The sequence below is a fragment of the Pundamilia nyererei genome, unplaced genomic scaffold, assembly GCF_000239375.1.
Source record: "Pundamilia nyererei isolate P.nyererei 1_Seehausen unplaced genomic scaffold, PunNye1.0 scaffold00346, whole genome shotgun sequence".
In the NCBI taxonomy this organism is placed as follows: Eukaryota; Metazoa; Chordata; class Actinopteri; order Cichliformes; family Cichlidae; genus Pundamilia; species Pundamilia nyererei.
The window spans coordinates 411,479-422,736 of NW_005187747.1; the positions used below are offsets into that span (position 1 = coordinate 411,479).

At 53.2% G+C, this 11,258-nt stretch overlaps 1 protein-coding gene across 1 annotated transcript in view; it reads right to left on the bottom strand.

The window, feature by feature from the left end:
• Positions 1 to 11,258, bottom strand: part of lama5 (laminin, alpha 5) — a 54,692-nt gene that overhangs the window by 24,642 nt on the left and 18,792 nt on the right. The window contains exons 17-45 of the mRNA XM_013915669.1: positions 10,761 to 10,813; positions 10,467 to 10,572; positions 10,300 to 10,399; positions 9,917 to 10,073; positions 9,083 to 9,397; positions 8,859 to 8,988; positions 8,615 to 8,748; positions 8,308 to 8,411; positions 8,026 to 8,179; positions 7,791 to 7,954; positions 7,579 to 7,687; positions 7,206 to 7,502; positions 6,874 to 7,000; positions 6,211 to 6,350; positions 5,976 to 6,091; positions 5,686 to 5,894; positions 5,226 to 5,427; positions 4,115 to 4,259; positions 3,857 to 3,997; positions 3,505 to 3,666; positions 2,913 to 3,020; positions 2,712 to 2,795; positions 2,270 to 2,500; positions 2,055 to 2,168; positions 1,837 to 1,967; positions 1,482 to 1,562; positions 875 to 1,089; positions 688 to 788; positions 105 to 288 (exon numbers count right to left, since the gene is read on the bottom strand). Of these exons, the coding sequence (XP_013771123.1) occupies positions 105 to 288; positions 688 to 788; positions 875 to 1,089; positions 1,482 to 1,562; positions 1,837 to 1,967; positions 2,055 to 2,168; positions 2,270 to 2,500; positions 2,712 to 2,795; positions 2,913 to 3,020; positions 3,505 to 3,666; positions 3,857 to 3,997; positions 4,115 to 4,259; positions 5,226 to 5,427; positions 5,686 to 5,894; positions 5,976 to 6,091; positions 6,211 to 6,350; positions 6,874 to 7,000; positions 7,206 to 7,502; positions 7,579 to 7,687; positions 7,791 to 7,954; positions 8,026 to 8,179; positions 8,308 to 8,411; positions 8,615 to 8,748; positions 8,859 to 8,988; positions 9,083 to 9,397; positions 9,917 to 10,073; positions 10,300 to 10,399; positions 10,467 to 10,572; positions 10,761 to 10,813 (4,314 nt within the window). The remainder of the gene's footprint in view (positions 1 to 104; positions 289 to 687; positions 789 to 874; positions 1,090 to 1,481; positions 1,563 to 1,836; positions 1,968 to 2,054; positions 2,169 to 2,269; positions 2,501 to 2,711; positions 2,796 to 2,912; positions 3,021 to 3,504; positions 3,667 to 3,856; positions 3,998 to 4,114; positions 4,260 to 5,225; positions 5,428 to 5,685; positions 5,895 to 5,975; positions 6,092 to 6,210; positions 6,351 to 6,873; positions 7,001 to 7,205; positions 7,503 to 7,578; positions 7,688 to 7,790; positions 7,955 to 8,025; positions 8,180 to 8,307; positions 8,412 to 8,614; positions 8,749 to 8,858; positions 8,989 to 9,082; positions 9,398 to 9,916; positions 10,074 to 10,299; positions 10,400 to 10,466; positions 10,573 to 10,760; positions 10,814 to 11,258) is intronic.

Genomic DNA, 11,258 nt, shown 5'->3' on the forward strand with positions numbered 1-11,258 from the left:
CCCGCCAACCTTCCTGCCAACCTTCCCGCCAACCTTCCTGCCAACCTTCCCGCCAACCTTCCCGCCTACCCCTCTTTTGTGTGATGATGTTTGTGTTTCCTCACTCTTGCAGCCATTGGGTCCGTAGTCCCAGAATCCAGGAGCGCACTGCCGGCAGCTCGAGTCGCTCACTCCAGGCCTGCAGGCGCACCGACCGCTCTGAGGGTCACACAGCTGGACGAGCGCCGCAGCGGCGTCACAGTCACACTTACGGCAGCCGGAGCACGAGTCGAAGCCAAACGAGCCATCCTGAGAGGAGGAGTAACAATAATCTGAATGAGCATTTTAGAATAACATACGTGTTCTGAAACTGAGCAAACACGTCACCAACCGCAGGACTGACCTCTGACCTCGTTACATCATGAATCACCTGACGCAGCACGCCGTTTCTCCTCTTATACGGCTCGTTTTTTTGTGACTCACTTAGAAAAACGTATGTTTCCGTTGTATGTATGTTTTTAAAATTTATTCACAGACCTCTTTCTGTCATCACTCTGTGACAGTCTGAGCTACATTCATATGTTCTAAAGATGGCGCCGCCGCGTGGATCACTGTCGACTCCTAGTACGGCTCTAGACCACTTCCAACATGGCGGCCGTGTTTAAATGACAGATGTTGTGGTGATGTGACCTCAGAGAGCGCTCTCACCTCGCAGCGATCGCAGAGCGGCCCGGTGACTCCGGGCTTGCAGCGGCACTGTCCGCTGTGCGGGTCACATGACTCGGTTCCACACGGAGAGCAGTCACACTCTGCATTAGAAAGCACACACACGCTGAATCCACCTGCAGCCTGCACTGCCAAACCTGATCACGTGACCGCGGGACGCCGAACTCACGGGTGCAGTTTTTGGCGTTAATGGCGTCGCCGTAGTAACCGGGGGCACAGCTCTCGCAGCGCGGCCCGGCCGTGTTGTGCATGCAGCTGAGGCAGTGTCCCGTCAGCGGGTGGCAGTCGGTGAACAGCATGTTGGGGTCCGAGTTCCCGCTGCAATCGCACGTCTGACACCGGCTGCCCAGAACCACCGGGTTGCCGTAGAAACCTGGGGCACACCTGTGAGAGAGGCCGACAGGTGAAGCATTTTTAACTGAAATACCTGATGATTATGATGGATACACAGCGTGTGGCGTTTTCCTTCCTACCAGCATCATTAGTTTGTATATTTAACTTTATCATTCATTTCATAAAATTATTAATTTTTATTTGATTTCTTAATGACTGAGAACGTTTCAGGGTGATTTCAGCACCATCAGCCCTCACTTCATCCTCTGTCTGAAACAGGCTGTTTAAGCTCCTCCCCCTGCAGACCAACATTCTTTCTGATTGGCCCTCTTACATGGGTGGAGCTCCTGAACCCTGAGTATTTGGAGACGAGGTCGCCCGCTGACCTCACTGTGAGGAGCATGTTTAGTACGGACGTCTGGAGCGCGGCTCCACTCGTTTACCTTTCGCAGTTCGGTCCGGCGTAGCCGGGCATACAGCGACACTGCATGCTGTCACCTCTCTGCACGCAGCCCTCCGCAAAACTACAGACAGACAGGAAGGAAGAAGAGTGAAAAACTACAAATCAGGACAGCATCAAAGCACGTGGGAGACTCTTAGTTTGAAAAACAGGAAATGTTACTTGTGGCGTTCCTCAGGGCAGCCATGTGGGGCCTTTAACATTTTCAGCTTCCATATTTACTGATGACTAAACACTAAATGCGGCTGAATCATTGAACCTTAAATTCATGCTAAATTCCCAGTATTCCCAACAAACATACAGGAATGGGCTGAGGCATAGGGAGTGGAGGTACTGACTTGTTGGATGGAGCTCTCAGCGGGCAGGGGCAGCTGGAGCACGTCACGGCCTGACCATCCACGCTGTTGTTACCTAGGAACCCCCCCTGGCACGTCTCACAGTGGTCGCCGGCCGTGTTGTGCCGGCAGTTCTGACGGACAGAGACAAGAATGGTTAGAGATCCGTGACATCAGAGCGAGAGGACGTCAGGAGGCAGCGTGCAATCAGAGCTCCTCACCACACAGATCCCAGATCCGTCCAAACACTGGTCCGAGTGTCCGTTACAGCTACAGGGAACACACTTCCCCAGGAACAGGCCGATGGTGTCTCTGTAGTACCCCGGAGCACATCTCTGCACACACACATCACGACCTTTAACCTTTATCCGCCATCACCGCCTCCTCTTTGCGAGTCGCCACCCCAACAAACCCAGATCCAAACCCCGTCCCTCACCTGGCACGAGTCTCCCAGGTAGTTGGCGGGACACATGCAGATTTCCACATTGTTGGCGTGGCGTCCAACAGGCAGGCTCTCTGCACCCTCTAGCACGGCGCCACGCAGCGACACGGACTGGGCTGACTGGGAGTGCAGGGCTCGGATCTGCAGAGACTCCAGCCCGACCAGAACCATCATCAGCTCCTCTCGGGACACCGGGTTACCGGTCCGAAAGTGACGGAAACTTCCCTGTAAGCACAGGAAGGACACGAAGAAAACATTGTCATCGGCTCCGCTGTGAGGTCACGTTCTGACATCAGCTGAGTGACAGGTACAGGTGGACTAGCTGACCAGAGCTAAGTGTTTACAGGGAACCTCTAAAACGGCTTCCTGAGGCCTCTCATGGGGTCAGGAGTCAACAGCTTTCTAATATCACAGAAGAATGCACAGGTGACGTTACCTCAACGATGTGGACGATGCCCAGGTGAGGCTCCTCAGGGGACGAGTATTCTCTCTCCATGAACACCAGGGTCATCTGGTTACCCTGGACAACAGAAACAGGAAGTAAAGCTGTCAGCATGCTAACACACAGCTAACGCTACATATGAGAGGGCACAGGTGTGTGTGTCTGTGTGCGCACGTGTGTGTGCGTGCTTTGCACCTTGAGGATGATGTCGGGTTTCGGGGCCTCGGCGGGCAGAGGCAGCACGTCTCCTCTCATGGTCTGCGTGTGCAGACGGTACCTGAGATAGCCTCCGTAGGAGGAGACCTGTGCAGACAGGAGCAGATCAAAGCTCAGACACAAACAGAGCACCACGCGGCGTACAGGCTGATGAAACACAAAGCGCGGCCTGCAGTTTATCTGCGACAGATAAAACCTGCACGTCTGCTGCGCGCATGCAGGTTGCAGCAGGCTGCCATCTGAAGCCGGTCGTTGGAGCGTAACAGCGGGGGATTTAACCGTCAGAATAAAGGGTGACGCTTTCACACATGAAAGCTGCTGATCTCCGTCTGAGCCTTTGGTCGGCTGTGTGGGACGTGTCTGTAACAGAGCGAGGGATTCTGGGACTCTGTGAGGCCGTAAGCTTTAAAAACAGATCTGCACCTGGAGACGGCTCAGGCTCACTGCTGGCTCATCTTCACCCTCATCCTCTCTGAGTGCACACAGATCCATCAGATAAAGGCGTGTTCAGACTCCAACCACCCGCCCGGTTCTTACAGCACCTGACTGATCTTTAACTGGAAGAACTCACCTTGTCTCCCAGGTAAGTGTTCGGAGCGTGCCAGTACAGCTCCTGATAAACATCGGGCACGTCGGTGATGTCGGCCTCTACCAGGTCCTGATCTGGATACACGATTACGGGGACTTCCTGCCTGTCGGCTCCCAGCAGCACCCAGCCCTCCATGTCCATGACCTGCAGAGACGACGCGGCTGCTGTGAGGCTCAAAGTCAGTAAATCAGTGAGCATGTGGAAACGTCACAGCATTCAGCAGCTTTCTGAAACTCTGTGAGCTCGAGTCAGGATCAGCTCGCTGCAGAAAAACTACCACAAACATCAGGTTGTGTTTAACAAAACAAGCATATTATGGGATGTAGACGAGCACCTCGGTGCGCCTCATGCTGGAGCTGTGGCAGCGGCCGGTGGCTCCGAAGCAGAAACAGCTGGTGCATCCTTTTGGGTTGGTCGGGTCCAAGTGGAACGTACCATCTCTGCACTGATCACAGCGAGGACCCTGGACGTTCTCCTGCAGGGGGAACACACACACACACACACACACACGCACGCACACATACAGCAATGTCAGACACACAAACATGACAGACTCGTGTACGTTTGTGCGTTTGTGTACGTGAGTGCAAACCTTGCAGAGACACTGTCCTGTGGACGGGTCACACACTTCCTCCTCGGCCCCCGCCTCGTTGCAGTCACATGGTCTGCAGTTGGGGTAACCGTAGAAACCGGGGGCACAGCGGTCGCACTGACGTCCGACGATGTTGTTCTGACATCTGGAAACAGATGTGCCGAATCTCAGCTTCTATAACCTTTGACCTCTGTCTGTGTGTGTGAGCATGTACTCACATCTTTGTGGGATCAAAATTGGAAGTTTACCAGCCTTGTGGGGACCAAAATATCCGTCTCCACAAGTTTGAGGACATTTTTTGTGTCATGGTCACAGTTGGGTTATTGTGAGGTTTACAGTAAGCGTAATGAATACCTGACATGTGTGTGAGAAGTGAGGAAAGACACCTACAGCTGCAGTCTAGGGTAATAACACTGTTCACCACAAGGTGGTGCACTGGGTCAGCGTGAGCTTGATTACATTAGATCATTAAGAAGCTGTTCTCATGTGTGATGGCAGCCTTAGGAAAGGAGGCGGAAGAGAAATGAGGTTATCAACAAAATAAACTTTAGAGCTTTTTATTGTCATTGTGCGGTTTCTTGCACAGTGAACCACAAAGGTGCAAAAGTAAAGAAAACAATATACAACGAGGAAAAAAAAGCAAAATCTATGTATAGATATATGTGAGTAAACTATATACATGGTGTATGCGTAGAAACACTGAAACAGAAACATTGTGGGGCTGTATACAGGGCAGTTATATAATATATCAAATAAATAAATAAGAGTGGAGGGGCTATGCTCATTTGGGGTGGGGATGGTAATTCCACTGAGACCAAAATGTTGCACAGAACAAGGAAAGACTGAGATATTGCACATGAGATGACAGCAACATAGTTGATCTGCCCCCTGGTGGTGAAAACGTGCATAACGGACACAAGAGAGGTATCAATCTGAAATTGAGCTATCCAAAAAAACCTTGGAGTTTGTAAAATTATAGAAACTTCACAAAGAAAGAAATCAGGCAGTCGGAAAGTTTAAACCTGGCAGCTTCAGAGAGCACACAGCCACCGGAGCGAGACAAACACACACAACCCCTCTTTGTCCTGAGGTCGCTTCCTGTTCGTCTTACCTACACTGCCCACTGAGCGTGTCGCAGCTCACATCGGGCGCGATGATGCCAGCGTGAGAGCAGTTGCAGACCTCGCAGCCCACCAGCGGGTGGCAGCCAAACGTCTGAGGCTCGCACTCGGTGCATTCTGGGAGGACGGTCCTCGGCGGGCAGATGCAGTCCCCCGTCACCGGCTCGCACAACCTCGAACCGCAGTTACAGGCTGCAGGTGACACGGGAAGGTGAGTGAGAGCAGGAACACAAGGGAGCGAGACAGGAAAAACCCCACGCGCCTTCTTCGCAGCAAAATAAAAGTTTTATGAATAAATAAGAGTGAATCTCGGACGCCGTCCCTGCAGCGTTTCATCGCGCAGACTTACACTCGTCTGCACACTTCAGTTGTTCCATTTTTCTGCTTAAAGACGACTTGAAAATACAGGAAAGGTGAGATGGTGAATGATCTGATCAGGCAAACACTCACGTCTGCAGTTGGGGAATCCCCAGTAACCCGTGGCACACGTGGAGCAGTCTCGTCCAATCACGTTGGACCTGCAGCGACACTGACCGCCAAAGCGTTCGCAGGTGTTGCTCTCAGCTCCGACTTCGTGGCAGGCACAGGGCAGCGCGCCGTTGTTGACGAAGGCTGACAGAGATATGGCCGAGCTGAGGCAGAACGGCGAGGAGGAGGGACTGCGGGAGAGAGGAAGAGTTCACACCTGTGGGGATGACGCTAACACGCTAAACTACTGCCCAGCATCTTCACCCGCTCACCTGATGTAAAAGCTGTTTTGACCGCAGAGTCTGATGAAGTCGTAGGATTTGTCCAGCGGCTCCTCGCTCAGGTAGCTGGAGCTGTAGCTCGACTCAGGAACAACCAGCAGGTAATCCTGCAGACACGAGGAAGAACGTCAGCTGCTGCCTCATCTCCACCTCAAAGGAAAAAACGATCCCTGAACGTCATTCTGCAGCATCAAGCGTAGCTGTGATGCAGAGCAGCGACACTGACCAGCCACAGCGTCTTCCCCGCAGGTATCTGCACCGTGACGAGTAGCTCGTGGTCCGTCACATCCAGAATGATCTGATTCTCCGACACCAGGACGTCACGGCAGCCGTAAGCGTGAGGACAGAACGAGGCGTTGACGTGTCCTGAGAAACAGGAACAAAATAGAGCCAATCATCAGCCCCCAGCACCAGAAGCTGCAGTTCCTCTGATGCCCAGCAGAGGCAGCAGTGAGTCAGTCCCACAGGCTTCTAAATGATTTTAAGCCTAAAAGTTTGCATTATTGGGGGCGTGGCCTCTGTTACTGACAGGCGGCTGTAGCTGCTAGCTGTCTGCTAGCTTCACCTGACCTCTGGGCCTGTTTGTGCTGTTGGAGCCTTCAGGAGCATTTTTAGTGACATCATGTGACCAATAACAGGGCGGAGCTCCAGTTTTGATGCACAGTGAGATTCATGATTTTGATTGGATGTTACTGATTAGCAGGTATCGCTGTGTGTGTGATGCACATGCAGTCTGAACAGGTTTCATTACAGCTTTGAAAACTGAGCCTCAAACTGCAGCCACAGGTTTATGTCCATCTTTTATATACAGTCTGTGGTGAGAATAACCTGACTAGCTTGTCGTCACTGACGGTGATGCAGCAGATCCAGGATCAGACTGTGTCCTTACCCTGCCAGATCCGCCCCCCGTTAATGAAGACCTGTACGGGGTAGGTGGGGTGCAGAGGCTGGTGGTAGTGGAGGATGAAAACGTAGCGGCCGAGGGCGTGGACCCGGGCAGAGTACATCACTGCATTCTGGGTAAAGGAGGCGACGGGAGAGGAATGATTACGGTGTCAGACACATTCGTGGGATTTTTATCGATCCTTTAAAATGTGTGCACGTCTCAGTCGGGTTCTGTAACTCCGTTATGTTTCACCTGAGATAAAAACGGATCGCGTGCGACGTCACGCATATCTAAACTAAACACCCCCCAACAACACGCCCCATCACCATCAGTACCTGCAGCGAGTCCAGCCGCACGTGGTCGGTGTTTTCCGCTCCGAACGGCGGTCTCTCCAATCCCATCCAGTCTGGCTCCTCTCTCAGAGGAGGCGCAGCAGCAGGGGAGGCGGGCTCCTGCAGGGTGGAGGAGCTCTGGCCCTCCTTCAGGAACAGAGAGTCTGACGGGGTCAGGAAGCGTGAGGGGACGCAGGAGGAGCTGTCAGGTGAGAAGTGTCCGTGCGTGCCGATGCAGTGGACGCGCGGGGCTACGTGCTCCATGCTGAACTGCTGTCTGGGCACCAGGTACACTTTGTGCTGAAACACATGTGCAACACGCATTAGGATCGAGCTGATCAGGTGACCGATCATGTGATGCGAGAGTGACTCTCACCAGGAAGAAGGTGGCTCGGTCAGCGGTCAGCTGGATCTCTGCGTCTGAGGGGAGGGAGAAGACCGCCACTCTGTTCCGCTCGTCGACGGCCACGACTCGACACAGGAAGCTACACACGCACGCACGCACACACATTTAAATGACTTTACATGAGGCAGCGCGCTTTCAAACACGTCCTTCTCTGTAGTGGGGGGAGGAGCCTTGCAGCTTACCTGTATCTGCACTGCAGCAAGGTGACTCTGTGTCGGTGCGTTCTCGCTCCCGGCACGTTGACAGTGACGGACAGCGTCTGAGGAAGCTCTTCTTCGCTGGAATACTCGAGGACCAGGACGTAGTCGCCCGGAGACGAGAGGCGCCCTCGCAGCTCGACGCTGATCTGCGCAGAAACCGAAGACGTTAATTTAACCTGCACGTTTCACCTGTGGACACATTTCACGGCTGTCTTACATCCAAACCGCTGCAGACGGCCATGTCGGGGTGACGCGGGGAAACCTTCTCGGTCGGGCAGGGGCGGGGCAGGTGGTTGTCGTTGCGGCAGCTGGCATCGTTGCCCGAGATGGAGGGGAAGGAGTCCAGAGACAGGTACTTGTAGAGCAGACAGCTGAGAGAGAGACACACACATCAACGCATCTAAACATCTGCTCCTCCCTCCGGGCTCGCGCCAGGGATGTGTGTAAACACGACGCTACAGAACCACTAACAAAAGATGAATGACGTGAGCGTATTTACTTCTGGCTGGCGTCGGGGGCGGGGCTGTAGGTGCAGGGCTCGCTCACTCTGATCTGCAGGATGGGAGCTTCGTAGTAGGCGCTGGGCAACAGCACCAGGTAATCCTGCAGGATAGAGCAGCAAAAGTCATTCCCTGTGCACACGTGGTGAGGGGAGCAGCACGGAGGCCTCCTCACTGGGGTGGCGGTGGGTTGCAAAGTGGTTTACAGGTGTGCAGCAGCAGCTTACACAGCCTCATTCTCAGAATTACAAACAGCTGAGCCATGATTTGTCACCACCTGTGTATTTGCACGTGTTTGCGTCTCACCAGCAGGACTCCCTCTGCCTCGATCACCACGGTCCAGGTTCCCGGGTTCAGCACGAAGGGCTCCACAAAGGGAACGTTGACGAAGGTCGGCTCCACGCTGGGAGCGAAGACGATCGGCTTGGACTGTTCGGAGCCTTGGACACAAACCGAGACGTTAGGAATGAGCACAACACGCATTCCTCCCCTCTGCTGCTCTGCTACTCAACTTCTACTGATACTTTCATGTGATTGGTGGAGAACCTACCTCTGCGGCTGCCCTGATAGGCTGTTATTTTACCCTTGGTGGTGGCGCCCTCAGAGCTTATGTATCTGAGGATGAAACGAGTCAGATAGACGTCTGCCTCGCTCATATAAACCTGAAGCCTCACCGCAGTCTACGAGGACATCGTCCAAACAGAGGACAGGAGGGAGGGGAGAGGGAGGTTGGAGGGCAGACAAGATCAACATTTGTCCTCAAATCCCTGAAACCTGCACTGATCTGTGGCCCTGAGGAAAGACACGGCGCCGCCACCACCAGCAGCCAAACGCAGCCGAAGCGCAGAGACCGAAGCGTCGCGAGGAGATCGAGAGAGAGTAAGAAGACTTCCCACCTCTCCTGATTCCTGCGCTGCCATGGAAACACAGAGTCCCCTCCCAGCACTTACAGTTCCCGCAGTGGTGGCTCCGGCCGTCCTCCACGACCGTCATCCGGCCCCAAACATCCGAACCTCGCCGGTTAACATAACGCAGCACCACAAAGAAGACGTCCGGAGAGTCGACCGACACCGACACCAACACCTTCGACTACCAAGGGAGCAGAGAGCAGGACGAGGAGCAAAGTAGAGGATCAGAGGAGGCGCACAGAGCGGAGGAAAGAGAAGGAGGAAGACGAGGGGCAGGAGAAGGAAGAGCAAAAGAGACGCTGAGTAAAGGAGGCAGAGACGACAGAAAACACCGACACAGAAACCAGGACAAAGCGACATAATACAGTCTGTCTGCTACGCTCACACGGGACAGGAAGCAAACATTTGAAATGCATGCAAGAGCTGAGACGCAGTCCTGCGACATGTCCCAACAACATGCAGCTGGGCCACAGTAACATAAGTACACAATAACTGCACACACTCACACATTATTTTAAACAACGTCAATCAGATCCTTCCAATAAGGATGAAAAACATCCGACAGCTCATGTGTCTGCTGTTCCTCTGCCGTCCAGCAGAGGCAGCACTGAGTCAGTGTTTGGTGGATAATCTTCTCTACAATCGAGTTTGCACCATTAGGGGTGTGGCCAACAGAAAAGGTCAAAGGTTATGGTCCTACCTGAATTGGGGACATCTGAGCATAACCTCTCCAGCTGAAGTTGGGGAACTCTTGGGGGTTGTAGCCGAATCTCACCGGCCGGCCGTCCAGCATGCTTCCCTCCTCAATCTCAAACTTCAGGTGATGGAGGTCAGGGAAGTAGTGATCCGGACGAGGTCTGCCGGCACAGGAAGTTCAATGAAGTGAAACGCACAGGCATGCTGGGATGAAACACGGACTGAAGAACTACAGAAACTCAGGCCGTGACGACCCGAGGCAACGACAGACATCTCTACATTTAACCACGTCTGTTACAGGAGACTAGAACTATGGGAAATGGAGTCCTAACTTAGCTTCACTGCAGTTAAACTTCCTGAAATCTGTCTGAGGTGTGCTGAACTCACAGGTTACACTTTGGCCCCTCCACGCTGGGTCTGCAGCGACAGTGGCCGCTCCTCTCGCCGCACGAAGGACCCACGGCGCCACCGATGTCACACTGACACCCTGAAAAAACAACAGGTTAACAGCTGAAACAGCACACCTGTACCTGAGTGCTCAGAGCACCGCTCACCCCGGCAGCCAAAGTAGTCGCTCTCCTGCAGGTTGAAGAAGCCATCTTTGCAGGTGGAGCAGGTTCCGCTGCAGACGTTGGGCTTACAGTGGCACTGACCGCTCTCCTACACACCAACAAACCATCTCAACCATTAGCATGACAAAAGCAGCAGCCAGGACTTTATTAGAGAAAGGGAACGAATACAGGAAAAAAAAACCCCAAACAGGCAGCGACCTCCTGCAACCGCTCACCGACCAATCAGTGAACAAACATTCACTAACACCACAGGTTACCTGAGGTCAGCTGACTCACCTGAGCACACTCGGCCACGGCGCTCACCGTCCCCGCCACGTTACACTCACAGTCTGCAGAGAAACAACCTCAGGTTACTCTGTGTGTGTGTGTGTTCCTGTCTAGCTATCTTTGTGAGGACCGAAATCTGCATTCTACCATACTTGTGAGAACCAACAATCACTTGTGCGGACACGAGGGATGGGTCCCGGTATCCGGTGCCATAATGGCAGCTGTTCTGACATAAACGGTAGTAACCAGACCGAAAAGCAGCGCACATTTCGGTGCTTCTTTTTCCTGAGCTGTGATACACTTTGGATTCTAGATAATCGTTTTACCTTTCCAAGGATAGTAGGCGGGGCCAGGTACGAACGTTCTTTTAGAGCAGAGCTACAGATTAAAAATGCCCAAGGCGAAGCGGTCAAAGTCTGGCTGTACTTCACAGCAAAAGATGCAAACTCAGCAGCAACAAGTGCTTTAAGCTGATACTGTGATACTGTCAAAGGAGGTAACACCAAG